This window comes from Echeneis naucrates, chromosome 12 (genome assembly GCF_900963305.1).
Source record: "Echeneis naucrates chromosome 12, fEcheNa1.1, whole genome shotgun sequence".
NCBI classification, from domain to species: domain Eukaryota; kingdom Metazoa; phylum Chordata; class Actinopteri; order Carangiformes; family Echeneidae; genus Echeneis; species Echeneis naucrates.
The window spans coordinates 13775307-13796425 of NC_042522.1; the positions used below are offsets into that span (position 1 = coordinate 13775307).

The 21119-nt window shown below is 39.6% G+C and overlaps 1 protein-coding gene across 1 annotated transcript in view; it reads right to left on the reverse strand.

Annotated features, from left to right (window-relative positions):
• Positions 1-10953: 10953 nt before the first annotated feature.
• eng (endoglin) overlaps positions 10954-21119 on the reverse strand; it is a 36663-nt gene continuing 26497 nt past the window's right edge. The window contains exons 6-14 of the mRNA XM_029516124.1: positions 20447-20627; positions 20248-20350; positions 19815-20007; positions 19493-19644; positions 18977-19207; positions 18633-18699; positions 15284-15394; positions 15150-15197; positions 10954-15064 (exon numbers count right to left, since the gene is read on the reverse strand). Of these exons, the coding sequence (XP_029371984.1) occupies positions 14943-15064; positions 15150-15197; positions 15284-15394; positions 18633-18699; positions 18977-19207; positions 19493-19644; positions 19815-20007; positions 20248-20350; positions 20447-20627 (1208 nt within the window). The 3' untranslated portion in view covers positions 10954-14942. The remainder of the gene's footprint in view (positions 15065-15149; positions 15198-15283; positions 15395-18632; positions 18700-18976; positions 19208-19492; positions 19645-19814; positions 20008-20247; positions 20351-20446; positions 20628-21119) is intronic.

Genomic DNA, 21119 nt, shown 5'->3' on the forward strand with positions numbered 1-21119 from the left:
CAGGCTCAGCTTCATCTCCAATTCCTCTGGGACATCAACCTCCACAGTGCATTTTTGCCTTTGGAATTACCCTGCAGAGATACAAAGTCATTTCTCCCATTAAAATACTTCAAAAGTTCGTCCATTAATAAGGCAAGACTAGGCCATGACAATCAAAAAAATGCCTTGGTACATGGACAGGCAGTAGTTGATGCTGTATTTCTTGCAGCTGTTAAGATGCACAAATACACAAAATTAAGAAGCAAATAATTTTACTTGGCATAAAACCAAGAAGAATTGAATTTAGAGGCGCTCTACAAGAATAGCCCCGTGCAGCTCGACAGTTACTGAAGAGAAAGAAAGGAATGACATAAAAAGCATAATGAATTCCTCTGAGTGTGCCGTCATTGCCTCACCTGAACCCAACAGAAAGGTCAACCTGTCCGAGATGCACATTGCTCTTGTGAAGCATGGCCACCTTCTTTCCCATCCCACAACACCTTTTCAGATAGAAACCCATCAGCCTCCATTGGTCAACCTATCATACATATAAAACTGATCTTAAAATTGACATTTACGTCCAAAACCAGTTTTTCTTTTTATCATATCTCATCCACAGAACCGGTCATGGTGCTCGGATGCAAAATGATCATTCCCCACAGTGGGTTTCTGGTCTGCCTTAGCTCTTGTCAATATATCTTGCTGACCTCCATATAGTGGCATCTCATCCCCATCTCATTTAAGCCTCAATTTCTCTCCTTTACCATCCAGCACACACGGCTATTGAACCGCCTTGTGCTGTTAGATTTTTATCCCAGAATTCAATGTACCGTACCACTAATATCAAAAGCTAAAAAGACAATCGCCCCCTTTAAAGCTGACCACAGTGTCCCAATTTAAAATGCAAGGCCTAAGCCACCAGCTCTGAAAACTATCTGGTGAGAATGGAAAATTAATGAGAAACCGTGATGAGAAGAACTTGTGACAGGGAATCTGTTGCAACAGGTGGTGCCTGTCCACATGATTTCAGAAAACCGGTGTGGTTGTGGCAAACCAACTGGGACATGTAACAGTCTTGTTGAGTTGCCAGCACCCTAACACTGTTTTGTTTTTTTCTTGGTTTCTCTCGGTTTGATTTTATCCAATCCTCAGTCAGCTTTGTTAGACTAGTGTTCTACATTGGAAATCTGGCATGCTGACAGTAAGACTGAAAGACACCCACGAGGGGAGGAGTGCATCGTCAAGATGAATCGTCCCGGAGCGGTCGCTCAGACATCAACCAGTTCCGACCTGCATGCCATCCCTGACTCCTCTGATTTAGGCCGACTCAGGGAAACAGTACTGTTTGATCCCTCCCTCACACACTGCTGTGGTTAACATTAATGAACAGATTCATTTATCTTGCAAGCCTGCTCAACACTTGCTGCTGAAAATGACCGCATGAACCTCAGCAAATACATAAATAAATGCAATGCCATTGTAGCATATGAAGTCCGAACACACGTCGACTCTAAAATGCAGTTTTAAATAACCCCAGTGCCTGCACTTTATTTAAGTGCTTTTTTTTTTAAAACCTGTATAATTTTAATATATCTGGATACGTGTTGCTGTCCCAGTTTCATTCTCAGCCATCTCTTCAGAAATGTTAAAGCTTTGCACAACGCGCTGCGGAGTTTTCAGAAATATCTCCTGAAACAGGATGTAGTCGCCCAAAGGTGTGTTCACCAGAAGCTGCTCCGGGTTTCAAAACGTCCCGAAACGGACCAAAACACGGCCAAACTTAACAGCAACGACAGAAAAGGTGAACAGCGATCTGAGAAAAGTCTCTTCAGCGTTTACCTGTCCGATCTCCGAAGCACACGCAAATCTCGTTCAATGATACTCGGTCTCGCGAGTGAAACAATCGAGCGACTTGGCTCCTCAAATAAACGACATAAAGCCCAAAAGAGCCGATCTTTCCTACTTCATTGTGTAAGAAAGGGGTCACTTGATAACACAACATGCCTATATATTTATTATTGAATGCACAAACAACAATACACCGAGGCCAGTCAGTTCACAGTAACATATTTTACTTTACTGTAACCCAAACAAGTGGATGGCAAAAATTAATAATGAATAAATGAATGAATAAAGATAAAATAAGTTTCTTATAATCAACCGGACTAGCAGGTATATAACTGAAGGTGGAACAAATACATCTTGTTGGTCTAAACATGGATCAACAAACATCATACACACTGGGCTGTTAACCGGCCATCCTAACTGGGCCTGTTGTTAAAATGATATTTCATTTTTAGAGTCGTAGCAGAGTCAAGCCTTTGGGTTTGGATCACAAAGTGCAAAAGCAGTCAGAGAGGAACTCTGGTGGAGTGGGTTAGTTGTGGTTGTATGACATGAAGGATTTTTGGAAGCAGTGTTGTAGAAAACGTTGATTCCACTTCACACCTAATGGACTGGCAAGCGATCCCCGAGACTGCTCGAGTTCCTCAATAATTGCCCAGACATTTGGTCAAGCTGACAACACCACTGACATCAAACAAAAGTTTTACCGCTTATCTCCACTGGCAAGGTCTGACCAAGACTCTCGGCATGTTGTGTAAGATTATAAATATCTGTAACATTAAGATACAGCATTATATAAGCATCTGTATAGCACATACAGAAATGGAATGTGTTTTCCCTTAAGGTCTGAATATTGCAACAGCAGTAAAAGCAGTTTTGGATTGTTAATAACATGACAGCAAATGCATTTAGTCAGTTGTGTGTGTGAGGATAGTAATATTACAAAGCATAAGGCTTCAAACAGAGCCACATTTCAAATATTATCTCTATGCAGGGAGCGTTACACAAGCACACGTGAACCCGTCGACACTGAGAGAGGAACACACATCAGCAGAGAGACAGTCAGACAAAACACCATGCTGCTTCTAACCTTTTCTTAAAGCTCTGCAACCCTGGGTATTTAGGCATCACAAACATAGAAGAGAGCAGTGGGCAAACAGGGAGGCTGCCCCAGTCTGACCTCACTAGAATTGGGATGACTTTGATATTCCCTGGGCACATGACACAAGGTACTCCGATTAAAAGCCTTTTATTCACCATGACCTTTCTCTTGCCGTCTTTCCTCAGAGAAATCTTCGCTCCTTCCACTGCCACCGCCGTGACAGGCCACCCCCACAAAAACAAAAGGCCAAGTGGAAGGGTGACATAAAGTCAATATGGGCTGACTGGTTCACGTTTGAACACATCACGGCGCAACCTCGGTGTTATTGTTGTTTATACACCAAACTTACAGAGGAGAGAGTGGTAGATGGTGGACGGTGATTAATCACCATTGTTCGATGGGGAATGCATTTCCATCAAAATGTAGATTAACTGTATTCATTACTGTCAAACGGACATTTTGTGTTCATCTGACTTTCCACCTACCCCCTAAACAAATTTTTTGCATAGCCAGTGGTTTATGTTTTGTTTTGATCATTTACATTTGAGAACAGCTACTCGATCATCCGGTGCTCTGCGGTTGACAAGACTTACTGTGACACATACCTGATGGGGTCCCCGGCTCTATCTTTCTGCCCAACACAAGTCATTATCACCTTCCCCATGTGGACATGACCTCTCACCTTCAATATGTCATAACTGTGGGTGGACATGGAACTGACGTCGTCCTTCATCGTACATTTTGACAGTTTGTGGCGTTTCAACACCTCCCAGGAGGTTTTACAGTCTCCCTATTTCGTCAGTTTCGTGAGCGGTGTGGTTGAATACAACACAAGAAAATGCTTTTGTTTTTATCTCTGTCCATTACTTAAGACCGATGGTTTAAAACAAAAAGTCAAACTGCTCCATGAATAACTGTGGGTGCCAGGAGAGTAGCTGAACTGTGGCCTTGTATTTCATGGTATTTAGTCACAATAATTAGTGTCCATACTCAGTCAGAGACATTGGGAGAGTCTGTCTTCACAAGCAGCAAGTATCTACTGACCTACCAACCTAAACTACTATATATATGGAACCGGGAAGCAGGAGAATGTTAGTTTACAACTGAAAAACACACATAATGGTCTTACTCAGCATCAAAAGTTATTGATCGCCATGACCTGAATTTGCACCCTCTTTAGACCTTGGGAGGAATATTATTGTTTTATTCTGGTATTGAAGTATTGTTCAGGGCATAAAAACCGCTTGGTCAGATTCCAGGAAAGACCGTTTGATGGGCTAAAATTAACTACTTCCTTAAGACTAGAGGACTTTTGTTGTCATGGTAAGTCCGATGTTTTGTTAAATGATGTATCCACCCAAACATCTTCCTAATAGACTTGTCAATCTAAATAATGTGTCACCTAATTCCTCTCTGTTTTTTTGTTTTGTTTTGTTTTGTTTTGTTTTTTTTTGTCATAATCACTTTATCCACAGTCATCCCACAACAAAACAAGAATATTGGACTTCATAAGCTGCCGGCATGAACAACCAGCATTTACTCGCATAAACTGTATTTGGTACGTATTTGAAAAATGAAGGGGCCAAATTAACAGAAATACACAAAAAATTACAAATATCTAATCTCGTTTCTCACATGCAAAAATCGAGTTAAAACTGGTGCTGAACTCAAACTTACTTTTGAGGAGAAAGAAGAAAACATGCAGAGGCATTGCCTATACAACGCATACAACTTGTGGGGGAAGAACACATGATGTAACACATAGGTGTTTTTAGTTGCATTATTTATGAGTAAATCCCATTAAGTTGGTTCACATTTGAGTGGCACCTCAAAGAGCTGGAGCTTACTTTACAATTCCAACTGATTGCTTTGACCAGGCGCAGTACCCACCCACAACACGTTACCCAGGAGAGATGCACATTCTTGTGTAGGATTTCTGAACTGCAGTTAAGTTGCAAAGTGCATGCGGTTAAAAGCGACTGATACTTATTTTTTCCTGTCCATTTGGCTCCAGAATTGAATTATATCTTTCAGGCCCAAAGATTGTTTCGAAAATGTGGATTTTTTCAAGAGTATACAGAGATATTTGATAGATTTCATTTAATTTATTTAGTTATTTTAAAGATCTTAGTTCATTGCCGTCTTCGCTGTAATGATTCCTTCCATTATAAATTGCAATCTGCATTACATTGGCATTAGAATTTATTATTAACACCAACCTTTTACTTGCTGTAATGCGTACAGTGAAATGCCTCACCAGGACTCAAATGGTAAATATTAGTCCACACAAACAAATCAAAACCACAAGTGCACTTATCTCCCATCGTCTGTCTAGAACACACACACAAACGCATACACTTTATCTCTTTTTGCTTTATCGATAAAACGTGGAATACAATCATAGTAATTTGATTTGAATGCATATTAACATGTATGTTGTTTCCCTAAATTCATTACGGCTGGGCTTTTGGCTGGAGGCTTTGTTTGTCATTGTCCAAACGGTCCGTGCCACCCGCTAGTAACTTTATCTCTCGGTCCAGCTTTCGATCCACCATAGCCAATTCCCCTCTCCCTCCACCCACAAAAAACTGTCCTCTTTGCACAAGCCCCCCTCATTCATTCTAATTAAGCCAACTGAAACTAAATAGCAGAAGCTTTGTTTACAAGGGCCTAGCTGTGCTCAGCAGTCTGTGCACGAAGGCACTTGTCTTTACAGCCAGTCAGGGGTTTATCTAGAGCTACACTTACTGCTTACACTAATTTACATTTGTGTTTTCCTTTCCACTTATTTCCATATCTGCCACTGTGGGGCTAGTTCGGCTTCACAGAGGAAATTTATCAATCACGTTTAAGCTGTAACTAACACGGGCTGTTTCAGCACCACAAAAACACTGGCAAACTCAGGTTTGAGAGATTGAAAACTGATGCAATAACATCATCATCATCCACGAGGAAAACAGTCGTGCTAGACAAGGTCAACAATAATTTTGGTCTTAATAAAATATAAGAAAAACAACATTTCTGCGGGCAAAAAAGAAATTAAAAGCTGCCAAGCAAGTCAAAAGAAAGTATTAAATCTTCAAAATCATTTGCACACAAGAAGACACAATGCATTCTGTTTAACAGTTTATCATGTGAAGAGTCTGAAAAGGGTTATTGAAAAGTGTGCCAGGTTGATAAGGTGATGTTAGAGTACTAAATAAGTTTAGGCGCTGAAAAAAAGGTAGCTAACTACTTTGGTGAAGTAGCTTGACTGAGTCCAAATACGTATTTTCATGTCTGCATGTTATTGTTTCTGCCAGTTCAAGGGATAAACCAGACCTTCCTTCATTCTTCAACTACACACAACATAATGCAGCTCAACTCAACAAGCACAAGCCCCACCTAATTACGTCTGATGGTCTTGATCAGCCCATTTTCAACCAAAACTGTAGACATGAAATGTGCTTTCTAAGACTCTAACTTTGAGACGAACTAAAGGGGAGGGGAGGGAGCAACACTATTGGAAAACTATAAACTACTGTGCCAGTTAGCAGAAAGCCAACCCATTAAATAAAGAAACTTCAATAGTTACTCATCCATTGGATCAGTAGGCGTGAAGCTCAAGGAGAAAAGAGTATTACTTCAACAGTCATTAATAAAAAATAAAATAAAAGGGGGAGAGATGTTATAAAACACTGGAAACAAGTTGTGGTGTGCTGGGATGGAACAGCAGGATTTGTCTTGCTCATCTCACCACATCAGCGGACAAATAGTGTAGACAATAAAGTCTACAGAGTACAAATACAAAGCAAGGATGTAGCAAGGTAGCCAGGAAGTGGGTAGACCTTCATCTTGCTCATAAAGGTCCTCAAAACAGCGGCTGTTCATTATATGTTATGTGATATCATCTTTTCTTCCTTTGAACGAAAAAAAAAAAAAAATCAGGTCAATGAAGCCATTTCTCCTGCTGTCCTGCTGTACAGAACCGGTCAATACACTTAACAGTCACGCCTCAGCTCTGTCATATGAGCCTGTCTGTCAGACAGATAGACACGACTTTATGGCAGTTTAAAATGCATGGCTTCAGGCACAACTATTGGGCATCTCATTTGAAAGAAGAATGTGAAACGTTCAGGTGGAGCGCCCCTGACAACCTGACAATGTGAGATGAGAGAAAGGCAAGGATATGTAGAGGTGAAACTGCTCCGGGTGTGAGAACTGTTGTCCACTTGGAACTAGTTGAGGCTGCTGCAGCTTCTCTTAAGGATCTCCCTGGGCTCTTTTGAGGAGTTCTTAACTGGTGAGATGGTGGGGAAGTCTCAGGACTGCCACAGGGCATCCACTTATCTCAGCTAGTGAGGAAAACATAGTCTATCGTTGGGTTGTGCGGACTGATAATGATGTCAGTTATTGCCGTTTGCTGATGCCAAGATGATAATAGTCTCATTTTCCCATTAATTCAGTGACTTACAATCATTTTAAGTGAATTTAATTTGGTCCAACACAGTTTTATGTATAAAACCACACAAAACTATATGTGGTTGTGTATAGATGATTTTTATGATCACTTGACAGACATCCAGTCACGTGGTTTGGTTTCTTAGCTGCATTGTTATAAATGAAAGCTTTGGACAGTCAGTGAGAGCCATGAACAGCTGCAAAACCAGCCAACTTTCAAGATTTCATCCCCCAAATAAATCCCCCAATTTGGAACATGCAGGGATTGACGTTGGTTCTGGACTCCTGCTAAATAAATAATTCGGCTCACTGATAAAAGCATGCATAAAATACATAAAAGGGGATTTTTCTGAGGAAGGAAACTACTTACAATTACTGCAATATCTTTCCTTTCAACTTGACTGAAAGTGAATGTTCTAGCCAACCTGGTTTGCATCCTGTGAGGAAGCTGTTCATTTTGATGCAAAGCATATTAGCTCCAAATCACAGAGGCATACACCTTCTCCTAATGACATTCGCTTCTCTTGATCTTTAGGTTGTGCTGATTATTATTTCAAAATACTGAAATACTTACAGCAAATATCCAGCCCAAATAATGTGTCAAACTGTTATTTTGGTAACTGTAAATGAGATATATCCAAGGGGGGCACGAAATGGAGCAATAGGAGCAAACATGAAAGACAAAACTGCTGTGCTGTATCAACTTCAAGGTGCATGGACCTCACATCGGCTCCAGAGGTGTCTGCATTTTCAAGGGATGGGATTTGCTTCAAGCGCACAACACTGCCTATAAGTTAGAGGATTATCCCGGGCCAGGCTGTGGATACTGAGTGAGGTGTTAGGCAAGTGTATGGGTGCTTGTGAGAGAGTGAACGGCTGAGTGTGGGTGAGAGATGTGGAGCGAGGCTGAGCTTGTGCGCCGTCTCGGAGCATGTAAACAACCTTGTTTGCTGCAGAACGCCTCAGGGTGTGAAAGTCTGAGGGAGAGGTGGCTTACTCTGAGTAGCTTCAGTTATGCCTGCATGGAGCTTTCCTGAATTCAACATGCCCTCGAGGCTTTATAGGCTTCATGTCAAGATCAGTGGCAGATTTGTTAACCTGATTTCAAATATACTGCAATTATTTGACAGCGTGAAATGAAGTTTTTATGCAAGAATTGAAATGTGCTGCCTGAATCAGTGGCACTGTTTTCATGTGATGGCAAGAAACGTAGTCCAGCGTATTCAATGTTCATCTCCTTACACATAATTTCATCTTCTCCCTCTTTTTTAACGGAAAATCTGCTTAATACTTTACCTCATGGTGAGGATCATCTTCTGTTAATAGGCAATACAGTCAGTGAGTTCAGAAAAAAATTCTAATAAAATATAGCACCATCTGGTGGTGGTCAGCAGTAATCTATTTATCAGAGTAATTAAATGTAACGGGACTTTCCCCTGCAGGCAGTCATTATGCAGTGTTGCCAGGAAATACAGCAGTATAATGAAAGCTATACGGGAATAGTTTATCTTTTTAATTTCATCATAGTTGCTGGTCAACTCTACACAATTGACAGTTTGAGTCCTCATGCAGAGCTCCAGGACATATAATTAAGCCCATGACCTTTACATAACTGTAGGGTCATCGTTAAACTCATAAAGTATCAGCTGCCATTTTCCCCATTCTCATTTTTCCTTTGTGAATGGGAGGCTGAAATACAGAAATGTATTTGTCTGATATGAAAAAGTGAGTGGTGGAATTTGTTTCATCCAAAGCAATGGGGGTATTTAAGATGGATCAATTGAAGGTTATACATGGCGGAATACAATTCTTGTTTCTGTATTTTTCTCATTTTCAGAGTATTTAAGCGTCACTCACCTTTTCTCCATCTTCTAGTGTCTGTGTGAGAGGTTATTTCTGTTGAAGATGGCGGAACAAAGCCATACCCTTGCTTCCACCTTCCAGTCAATATTTACACCAGCTCAACTGTGCATTTCTCTTTTCTTCTTCCATTCTCTTTCTCTCCCCATTGATACGTTGGCTTTTGGAAATATTCCAGCAATGTGGGGAGACTGCAAGAGACAATTTTATCTCGTTATCTGCTGTCGTAACAAATTCAACGAAAATTTGCATTACTGTTCACAAAGCGCATAGAGGTCATATGAACACATAGTTATGTACCAATCGCAGAGGACATGATAATTCTAAAAGGTAAGTGTACCCAAAGATGAACTGGCTGTACAAAAATCTGTTCATGTTTCAGGAAACGCTTATAAAAGCTGGCCTCTGACAAGCATTCTGCTTCTCTCCTTTGTGATTTCATACATGAATTTTTCACAGTCAATCAAGTTACAGGTTAACCAAAAACCATTCACAAGTTCTATCATCCATATAGGCATCTTAGTTGAGTTAGTTGACAGCAAGGTTGTTTTACTTTGTTCTGTAATTTTGCACAAAGGAACGTAGCAGAGCTGCTGTATGTGTGCACTTCTTTGTGCGTGTGCTTTCATTCCACAAGGCCAATGAGTTCCATGGTGGTATTTGGTGATCAAGGTTATCCATAAACATGAATTGTGTGGCTTGGCTCTGGTCCTGAAAACACGATTAAATCGGCACGTAAAGAGGAAGATTGGAGTTGGAGATTCAGAAAAAAAAAAAGTCATCGGTAGAATAAAACACTGTTATTTTCATTCATCATTTCACCCAACAATTAAGATTATAAGTGACTCATAGCATAAATGTAGCCTGACGTTTTCACTTCTGGAAGCTCATTGTGTTTCCAGTCAGTCACAAGTCAGGCTCTGCTGAATCCCATGAAAGTCGTAATAAGACAGAATTTTCTGCATCACTGTACGATTCGAATGAACATAATTTCACAAGAACAAACAGGTGCCACGTTCAATTTTTAGCCATTAGTCTGAGGAAATGTCTGAAAATTATGATGACATAAAGAAGCAAAATATCCAGCGGCATAATAACAAATACATTACTGAAGAGCTCTTTTTAGTCAGTTACGTTGGTTTAACAGCTGTAATTATTTACTTTGCTCGCAAAAGTATTCCATTAATCACGATACTATTGTTACTTTATCCGAGCCTGTGTTGATGTAGTATTATATGGGGCAGAGCGAAGGGTTCACCTGCCCAACAGCATGCAGGCTTGGTTTTGTTAAACTGTATGTTCACCGCTTGGGCTGAATAGCGTGTTTGCATTGAGTGATGGTCCATTATGAAAAGTCTCTGAGCAACGTCAGTGCCAATTCTTTCGTGTCAAGTCAAATCAGGAGCAAGTTTAAGAGAAGCTCTCACCCACTGAAGAGGCAGTGGCTCATCAGTCAAGTGGACATTCTCACTTCCTGCTCAAAAGAATTTCTATCAAGCTTATAGGCAAATACAACAGCGTAATATTCAGTGTACCAGATTTTTTTCGCCCCACGTTGATATGAATAAGTTCAGTTTCTGCCTCTTTGTTCTGTGTCAGCATTCTGCTCCTTGATTTCTCCTGTGCCATCGTTTGTCTTGAGATCCTTGGAATCCTGAGAGTCTGCTTTTTCCAAACACCACATTACGCTCAAGGGTGACCCACAACAAACACACTAAGAAGAAGAAGACTGTCATATTCACTTTATTTAGATAATTCCAGACAAGACAGATATTTCGTCAGAGACAATATAAAAATACATGACATTGTTTGATTACTATCTCAACAAAAGGACCCATTTAAAATGGCAAAGGGCTGCTTGGTCGAGCATGAAAAGTAACACGACATTTTATACAGTATAAAAATCAAAAGACATTCTGACACGTTGCTCAGGCTTCAGACTTTTGGGAAGGATTCAGTATTTGAACGCTGTTAGAAAACAAGAGGTTGAATCCACTTACATAAGTGTAGGGAGGCTTAGTTTACTGTACCTGCACACCGACCCACACATAAATGTGCAGATGTACTCACACACATACACTAATGTGATACAGAGCAGCACGGCAGCATAGTGGTTTGCGCTGTTGCTCAACAACAAGAGGGTTGCGGGTTTCCTCCCACCATCCTAAGACAAGTTTGGGTTAAATGGTGACTCTAAATTGTCTGTAAGTCTGAGTGAGAGTGTGACTGTGAGTGGTTGTTGGTCTCTGTCTGCCTATGTGTGTTGGCCCTGTGATGGACTGGTGACCTGTCCAGGGTGGGAGCTGGGATTGGCTCCAGCAACCACTGCGACCCAGAAACAGATAAGCGGTAGAAGATGGATGAGACACGATCATATTGAATTGTGCAGAGTCTGAAGAGTTTGGTCAGAGGTAACAAAGGGTTTAATGAATTACCTGACAGTCTGATTTTACTGTCAATGCAACACTAGGACTGGAATAACACAGGTATGTCTGTGTTTTAAGGAAGGAATGTCTTTTATCGCAGTCATTTTCTATAATTAGAAAAAAAAAAAAAAAAACCTGCACTACTTGCTGCATTTTTACTCTGAAGTTTGAACATTCTCTAAAAAATGTCAGTGTGGCATATTTTAACTGGGATGCTACTTTGTGGGTAGACCTTCTGCCTGTCAGAATTCAGAAGACTCTTTCCCATCACGCCCACAGTGCGAGGAACAAAATACAATGTCAGGATGTCAGTGTCATAAGAGATATGCTGTGTTTTGGGACTGCAGGGTTAATGTCAGACAAGGGTAAAACCACCAAACCAAATTTTGCTACTGTCTCAGACCTGCGATGTGAGACAAACTTTCAGCGACTACATGTAAGCATACTGGAAAAAATAATAATAATTAAAAAAAAAAAGATTTCTACACAAAACAAACTGTGCATTAAGTGTCTTAATTCGAAATTGTCCCAGTTCAGTTCAAATACATGAAAGAAAGAAGCAGGTTAAGGAAAATGTTGAAAGCAAGAATGTCATACAACAATCACAAAAAAACAGTAAAAAAAAAAATACTACATAGACATTACATACTAATTAACCTAATCATATTGCACAAATACTCAAGTGGCAATGTGTACTGGCCCGCTGTTGTGTTGCTACACAAATATGAAAAACAAGGAGACATATTAGAAATTAAGTTGGTTCGGAAAACACATGACAGCGCGATCAGGTTTGAGGTTGAATAAATTATTTTGACAAACCAAATACGGTGATAAACTATTTGGAGTGTGAAAATATGTCACCACTAAATGTAAGTCAGTCCATCATATGTATGTAAAGAAATGTTTTAACATCACAATTCTAAACTGACTTTTTGAACAGTTTTCTTGATACATGATGGAAATACTTTTTTGAAAGAGGTAAAAGAGGGGCAATAAAAACTGTAACATACATTTACATTTATACACTGAAGAAATAAGAAAAAAAATACGTATCACGGATCAACCGTTAGGGTTAGTTGTAGCGCTCATGGAAATTCCCCATCATGCATCTGTGCAGGTTCTGTCTAGCATTTGCACTGCAGTGGCTGATGCAGCCTATCAAATGTAGTAAGAAGTTCATAATTTTCATGTTAAACTCATTGCTCAGCTTCCATATCAAAGATAGACAATAATTCTTTAAAATAATCTTCATGGTGTTAAAGCACAATTTACTAACTAATGTATCTAAAGCTAACAGAACATACAATATCTGGTATTATACTAGTGATTACACTTTTGGGTCCAACCTAAGGCCAATGCTGACAGCTTATGTTTAAAGCTTAAACCAAAAGAAGTTGGAGCTTAAACATTTTTTTTTTCCATTCAGCACATTTTTACAGTTTGACAGTCTTTGTCTGTGATAAGCTTTTAGGGAAAAGCTATTAATTTAAAACAAATATTTAGCTAAAATTGCTTTTTCTTTTTTCCTCTGGACAGGAAATACTAACTGAATATCAAATTCGCCATAGAAAGCTACAGTACAGTCTATTTTCTGTACCCAATTCCAAGTTTAGTCATTGTAGTGGCAACTCGTCAACCTGTAGCACTGATGGTTTTGATTGTCGAAGCGAAAAGCTCCAAATGCAGTGGTGATTTGTTATAACCATTAAAGGTCTAAAAATGGTTTTCTTTCTTTGCTTTCCTCTCCACAGGGAAGAGCATTAGCAGCTGGTTATATATCCAATGAAAAGGCATGAAAAATGAGCAAGCAGGTTGGACAGTTAATGTCCAGCTTAATGTCAAGTCTTGATCTTTGAATGATGGAAGTTTAATGGTTCATTAACCATTAAACAGCTGGAGCTTACTGAACAGGAGGAAAACAAAATCAGCCGAAAGACACCAAATTGCGATACATAATGGTGTCTTTTTATGTATACGTTTGTTTTCATGGCTGTCTTTTGTTTGTTTGGTGTTTTTTTTTTTTTTGCATCAAATCGTCAGGCAGTGGTGATGGACACGGATATTGCGCAAAGGAAAAGTACTGGAATTCAACCTCCAGACAGACTATTTTAAGGAGGCTCCACCCTGTGGGTGTAAGCTGTATGAATGACGCTGAAGCCCATTTATGAGTGTGAGGGCTAAAAACCAATACTGCAGGGTTTTGAATTTAACTCCTCCTCATGGACACATTGCTCGGCTCTGAACACAGTCATGCATCTCCGAATCTGCTGCTATACATAAGTGATCATTTCTGAGCACACATAAATAAAAGCTCTTTTCTTAATGGTCCCTAATTTATTGCTGCCTTTTGGCCATAAACATGATTTCAGATAGTTTTATTGTGTAATTAGAAAAGCAAATCAGAGGTAAAGAAATCTTTTGACATGAGGGCCCAGGTGCAGCTATTGGACAGCACAAAAATGGCACCATAAATTTGTTTCATGAGCTACAAATGACCCTGTTGGTCAGCTATAAGATTTGCCTAAAGTGACAAATAAGGTAAAATATTAGATCACTTCACCAGAGAGATTTAGTGCTAAGTTTAACTTAGCCCTAGACTTTCCAAATAATAGGAGGTAGCTGTTAACCGTTGACCTCGAACTCCAATTAAGAACAAATACCCCTCGAAATGAGCATTGCATTGACTGGTTTGAGATCCTCACTTGTTGAGCTTTTTAGTGCCCTCAGTGTTGTTGCTAACCTTTTGGACTGAACAAAAAGCTCTTCGTATTTATGTCGCTTGGATGTGAATGCAAAACAGCTTTTCATCTGTTTTTCAAAGTCAAACTTTTGACTGGTTTGTCTCCTGTCTAACTATTATTGTGCTGCCATCAAACAAGCACAATTCATTGAAAGGAATGCAGTGAATTTCCTGTTAGCTCTTGGGGGGATATGGTTTGTTTTTCCTGTTGCTGGGAGCCAATTTTTTTTTTTTCGCCTCTTGCCCTCTTTAACTTCCTGTCTAGGAGTTTGACTTTACAGAGAGGCTACAGAGGTGAGCATCAGAAACCATTGATTAGAATTTTGTTATTCGTCACCCAGACTCCCTTCACCTTCCATTACAAACTCCCGGATCACATCCTTTTCAGGTTTGGTGTGTCAAAGATGGTGGTTGTGCTTTTTTAAAGAGAAATTCAAATTAGGAGTAGAAGAATGCTGCTTAAGCATTATTAAAGAAAATATAAGCACAAAACCCGAAAAGGTGACTTTGAAGGGAGATGGTGGCTCTGTCAGTGGTGGAGACCATAATCTCATGCCATGCTGCTGGTCGGTGTGCTTTGGGTGCTTCCAATGCTAGCATTGGCGCTGCTATTCTCAGATGGGGAGGGGTTGCTTGAAACTGGTTGTCGTTTTGCTCCTGAGCAGGGACATCCTTCAGGAATAGGAGAAAAAATTCCAAATCAGCACATGATGACACGCAGCTCAAATGAAATAAAAGCGAAAAGCCAAAAACTTACCAGGAAGATTTGCTGCAGTTGAACTCATGTCTATCCCAGTTGGATACCCTGAATTAAGCAGGAGACATTTTCTAAAATTATAAATTCAGTTTTACATTCAACCACAGGCACTAAATTATTAGTGATATATTTACCTGTTTTAATTTTGATAAACCACAGTGCTCCAATAAGTAAAACACCAATCAGGAACCCTCCAAATGCAATGCCCAGAACACCGGGTAGGCCAAAATCAAAGCACGGCTGGGCTGCAACATAGGCATAAAAATACAAAACTATTTATACAAGCTTCTGTTAAACGACAGCAAACAGCAATATCCACATGCCAATGCCAATGATTACTGGTAATTACTCCACAGTATGCAAAGACATGTGCTTGACAATCCCAGTGAACATTCTGATGCTGCTCTGTGTTGACACCATTGTTGCTTCCCTCTACTTTCCCAGATGAAGAGACAATACAAGTAAAGCCACAGCACAAAACAGAAAACGTTATTACATTTGCAGGGTGACCTCCCCTAACAGAAATAAAGCATTAAATTTGCAGTCTATCATTTCCTCTAACCAAATGTAATGATACACTTTTCAATTTACAATCAACTATGGAGCTGCTGATGTTCTCTGAGCAAGCTGTGTACTGGCTTGCCCAACAAAATGTGCATCTCTGCGAACAAACTTAATAGAGAATATAAAACTTGGAGCCAGCAGCAATAAAAGAATAATTTCCCTTCAAGCAGAGAAAGAGTAGGTGAACAAGCTAACAAAAAAATAAAATAAAATAAAAAAAACAAAAAAAACAAAAAACAAAACAACTTTGATCCAGTATCTTTATACCCCAGCCCATGGTTTTGCTTCGCTCATTGTGGTCCGTCAAAGGTATGAACACATCACCTTGAGACAGATGTCATTTCATAAGGGATGCACAATAGATTCTTGATAGTTGTTCCCTTGCACTCAGACATCACTTCAAACTGTTCCTGACATCTGTTATCACAAACAACATACTCACTGGGCAAGTATTGATCTCTGTTTCCAGCTCTCAAGGTGAGAAAACCATGCTATGTGTTCTTGAATATTTGAATAGGTCCTTGAAAATTACTTGAAATACAGTTTTTAAATTATTTTTGGTAAAGAAAGCAGTTTGGTAATTTACAGTTGTGAGCTCAACTTTGGCTGTAGGTACTTCTTTGAATCCGATTGGGCTAAATTGGATATTCTATTCTTGACAGACTTAAATTTTTAACTGAAATCAAACTTGAGAGGCTACAAAACCAACTTTGTCTGAAAACACACCAGCAACCAAAGTCCCCATGATATGTGTTGCATATCAAGGAAAACAGAGTGCAAACAGTTCCCTCTTCTTTGGGTACCTGCAGAGATCTTCCCACATGTATCACAACATTTGGAAGAAACTAATCATCACCTTTGCACGAGTTTCTCTCACCTGCCTCTGTTGGCTCCTGCCTCCTGGTGAAATGTGCTAGGCTAAATACTATACTGGGCCTCATACAATACAGCTCCCCTTTCCTGAATTATATTAAAGATAGGACATGAAGGACAGAAGACAGCAGGTTTGTTTTGTAGAAATTTGCCACCACTCTGCACATCATGAACATTTGAACAAAAGGGGTGTGTCTGTGTGTGTGCGTGCACGCACTATTGCACATTTAACTTCACTTAATTTTAAAATCAGAATAATTACGATTTTTTTTGTAATTATGTGACATACTATACTACTATACTTCATTTGATTAAACGATGGAAAATACAGGCTGATTCACAATGTTCTGAATAGTGACATCTTGTGGGCATTTGAACCAACTGCATCCCAGACAAGTCAACTGATTTTGTTTTAACTCTCAATGAGGAACATTCCTTGACCCTCGAATGGGCCAGAAACATCAGAGCAGCTTCAGCAATCTTTATCCCGTAACTTCTTTCTCTCTGTAATCAGTTGCTCTGTTAGTTTGTATAAGTGAAGCTTTGACAGCAAAGCTGAATAAACAGGAGCAGGAAGCAGAAGCTCCAGTGCAGGTGGAGAGGAGGAGACACGCAGCAGGCTTGAGCTCTGACTCCCCAGAGGCCTCTGCATGAAAACCACCAAACAGGAAGGATTGCTGAATGGAGAACTCTGAGGCTGGCTCTGGGTAAGCTCACAACAGAAGCTCGTCCTGCTGATATAACCCTTCAATCTCTGACACATGATGAATGGAGCTACATAAACAGACTTTCTAATCCAGCAAGTTATTCCACAAGTAATTCCATTCCTTTCCTTTGTTTCAGTCACTCTGGCAAAAACATCTCTAATTAGCAAAACAGCAAAGACAAGGTCAAACAGGACACAGGAAAGTGTGGATGAGTAGTTTAGTCAGTTTCCTCATCACATACACTGTAGCTGACACACCTGCCTTTGTACATCTCATTTAAAAGGAAATGGAGGATAAAGGAAGCTGAGAAAATAAACAAATCTTTCATCAGTTTTACAAAAAAGTCTGGCATATTCCCTCATTTAATCAGTGCGTGATTTTTCCTGTCATTTCCCTTAGAAATAAAATCTGAATTTTCCAAGAAATTAATCATCCGCTTAGAGACATCTCTTTTTTTTTTTTTGGTAGAAAGGTATCTTTCCTTGTTTGATTCAACAGTGTTGAATGGTCTGATAATAGCGCATGGTCCAGTGGCTGTGTTTGGACAGCATCATAGTCATACCCCCTTGGAAACACAAAGGACTGCACCTCCCTCCCCTGAGGGTCATTACTTCTGCTTTTGGCCACAAGGTCAGCCTGCAGACCTTCCTAAAGGACGAAGCCCTGCCCCACAGCCCCTTAGTGGCTTCACTGCATATCCTGACTTCACTGCTATGTCAACCGCCTGCGTGATTGCTGCGCATTGAAAGCAACAAACAAGACTGAAATTTGAAATAGCAAACACCAATACAATGGCCCAGCATCAGAGTAGCAATTAACTCCTAAGGGCAAAATAAGGTAATTTAAAAAGTTCTTGTTTTTCGTCTGAGTCCCCAGAGCGCTTATTGTCAAAGAATTAAACAGACCAAAGAAACATTATTCTTCATAGTAAGGCCATCATGAGGACAACATTATACGTAATGTGAAAGCAATTTATATTTATTATTTCTTTGTTAAAAAAAAGTGAGGTAGGGGGCTTGCAAATGTTTGTTTAGTTGTGAATTTTTTTTTTGCTCTATTTAACTGATTAATGATATATTATATAACTTTTATATTAGAGGCACGAGGAATCAAAACTTTGATTAATTGAGAAAATTTGGACCAAGTTTGGCCTTGAGTGGTTAAGTATTAAATGTCAGCTTTAGTAATTGAGAGTACAATCGAGAAATATTGTTTTGCTATATTTCTGCTATAGCAGAATTGCTGCATGAAAAAGCAAAGGATAAGATAACACTGTCTTATTTTGGGTTTCAGTATCATCATGTATTGATGCATATTTTGGAGTTTAAACTGAACTCACTTGGTGTTTGCAGGCACGGCTGGGTAACCTCCAGATTCCTCTTCACTCTTCCACCATCTCCACATTTCTAGTGGGGAGGCAAAAATTACTTAACAACTAAAAGCATATCTACAAACCCAAACCCTTGACCATGCTAGAGGTAGAGAAGGTGGTGACAATCATGGCACTACTAGGGGTCAACTCATAAGTTCAATGCCAAGTGTTCTCGATTACCAAATTAAAATTCTGACACATGCTCTTATCTTATTTCTATTGCATAAGATTTTATTTAGAAATAAAAGGTTTCTCAGACCTTTTGAGATGGTCTATTCATGCTATGTCAAAAACTGTCATTGAACTCCTACCTCATAGGAGCATACTTTGACAGAGCATTCCAGATCCCATGTGGTAGATGTCAGATCTTGGAGTTGATCTAAGGAGAAGCTGAGTCGGGTGCTGTTTGGACAAGAATTTAAGGAGCAGGCCTCTGGAATGAAGGGCAGCTCTTTCACAACAGGGCACGAGTCCTTGGAGCGCACAATACAGCTAATCACCTTGATGGTCAGCATAATATCTCCTAAAATATGCCATGAAATCTGCAGGAGACACACAGAAGATGAAGTGAAATGAAACAATAACAACAATCTGTTAAATCACCCAAATTAGGGGTAGCATTATTTGCTAGAAATAGAAGAGTATAAAACCTTAGAGTACAGCAGACAAATTTTTAACAGCTGTGTGTCAGAAAGACAAATAGTATTGTCTGTAAGTATGGTAATGGGAGTTTGAAACATTTGGAGCCTGCCAACCAACATATTTACTTCAAATATCATCTATTGGAGGCATCAATATATTTATCAGGAGGAAGAATAATTTCTTACCTCTGCATAAATTCTCTTGTCACTCTGTATCTTGGTGTTCGGGTCCAGGGGATAAAGGTAATCATTGGAGGGGTACAGCTGCATCAACAGAGGCATCGGATCAGAACGATCACTATAATTGGAAGTGACCTGTTCGTGTCCCTGGTCTTCTTCTGTCAGGAGAACAAGAAACAAACAAATATATAAATATGGACATTTTAATACTGTTGATTTTTTTCCCTTAAAAGTTGCAGTCTTTATCCTGTTGCTTTCTCACCATTGCCAAAAAGAAAAATGTGTGGCCATATCCCATCTAATGTTTACATTCTACTTACTTACTTACCTGTGAGGCGATCCTTTCTTAGAGTTAGAAGAACAGCTGGGGCCAGAGGTCTGAGTTCAGTATAGCTGGTGAAAGAACTGGCATTAAAAATTTGTAAAGCCTGCCTTTGCACATCCTCTGCGCTGTCACTGTTCAGTGTGTGGGTAGGTTGCATTAAGAGTGCCAGGACGGGAAGGAACACATGATTGTTAGACTGTAAAAAGACAAAACGAGAAGAAATCTGAAAATTCTGTCATGATTTAGGAAGCACTCACTCAATATCAAACTTGCTTTCACAGATGATGGAAAGCTTATGTGTAAGAAATCAATTTTGTTGTTACGTGAACTTCAATCAGCATGTCTTCTTAATAAAAGTGGTTTTACGTTTGGTAATCTTACAACAAACATAATAACTAAACTAAAACTATTGGTGTCTGAATATGTGCAGGCTTACACTGAACTGGGTGTATTGTGGATTGAGGATGATCCATATGGTGCCCTGAGGACCTCTCAGGAACACCCTGATCTGCTTTGTGCCCATGTGTAGTGATACATTGCTGCAATATAAAGAAACAAAAATTGCATGGGAGGTTTGCCAACCAGGAGAGCAAAACAATACATGAGATAGATGTCTTGTGAATCTTAAGGTTTACCCTATACTGGTGTTCTCTGGGATGTTTATGATGTGAAGTTCAACGTCATCACTTTTTTCCTGCTGCTGTGGGGAGCAAGATGTGAATGATGAGGATGAAGGGCCAGTTTCAATCTTCATGAAGTGCTTCTCTGATGCATCTTCATTTTTAAGCACACAACTGTGGGAGTCAGGTTTGGTTCCTGTAAAAACACAAACACAACAGCTACATAAAATGTACTGCCAGCGCTTCTTTTTAGTATTTGACCATGGCATTGCTGCAATAACCAGTAATTTTAACCTGTTATTTTTTAATATTACAAGTTTGATTCCCTCAAAGTGATGTCCTTGGCAACTACTTCTGGGTATTACAGTTTACAGTGTTAAAAACACTTGGTGATAAGTGCTGCTAAGTTATTGTATAGTCTGCAACAGAAGGTAAAACTGCTGGGACAGGAACATCAGCACCTTGCCTTCATGTCCAAAGGTGGAAAGGCTTTTCTCAGCCACCATACAATACACCATACAAAACATACAATGATGATTGTTGACAGGTGCACCACAGTCCACACTGCTCAAGTTGCTACACACATTTTGTTTCATAAAACTGATGTGGTTGAATTTCACATTTAACTTCTTAGAGCCTCATGTGAGATAAACAAGATCATATTTGAAACATATTAAAAAAAGAATAA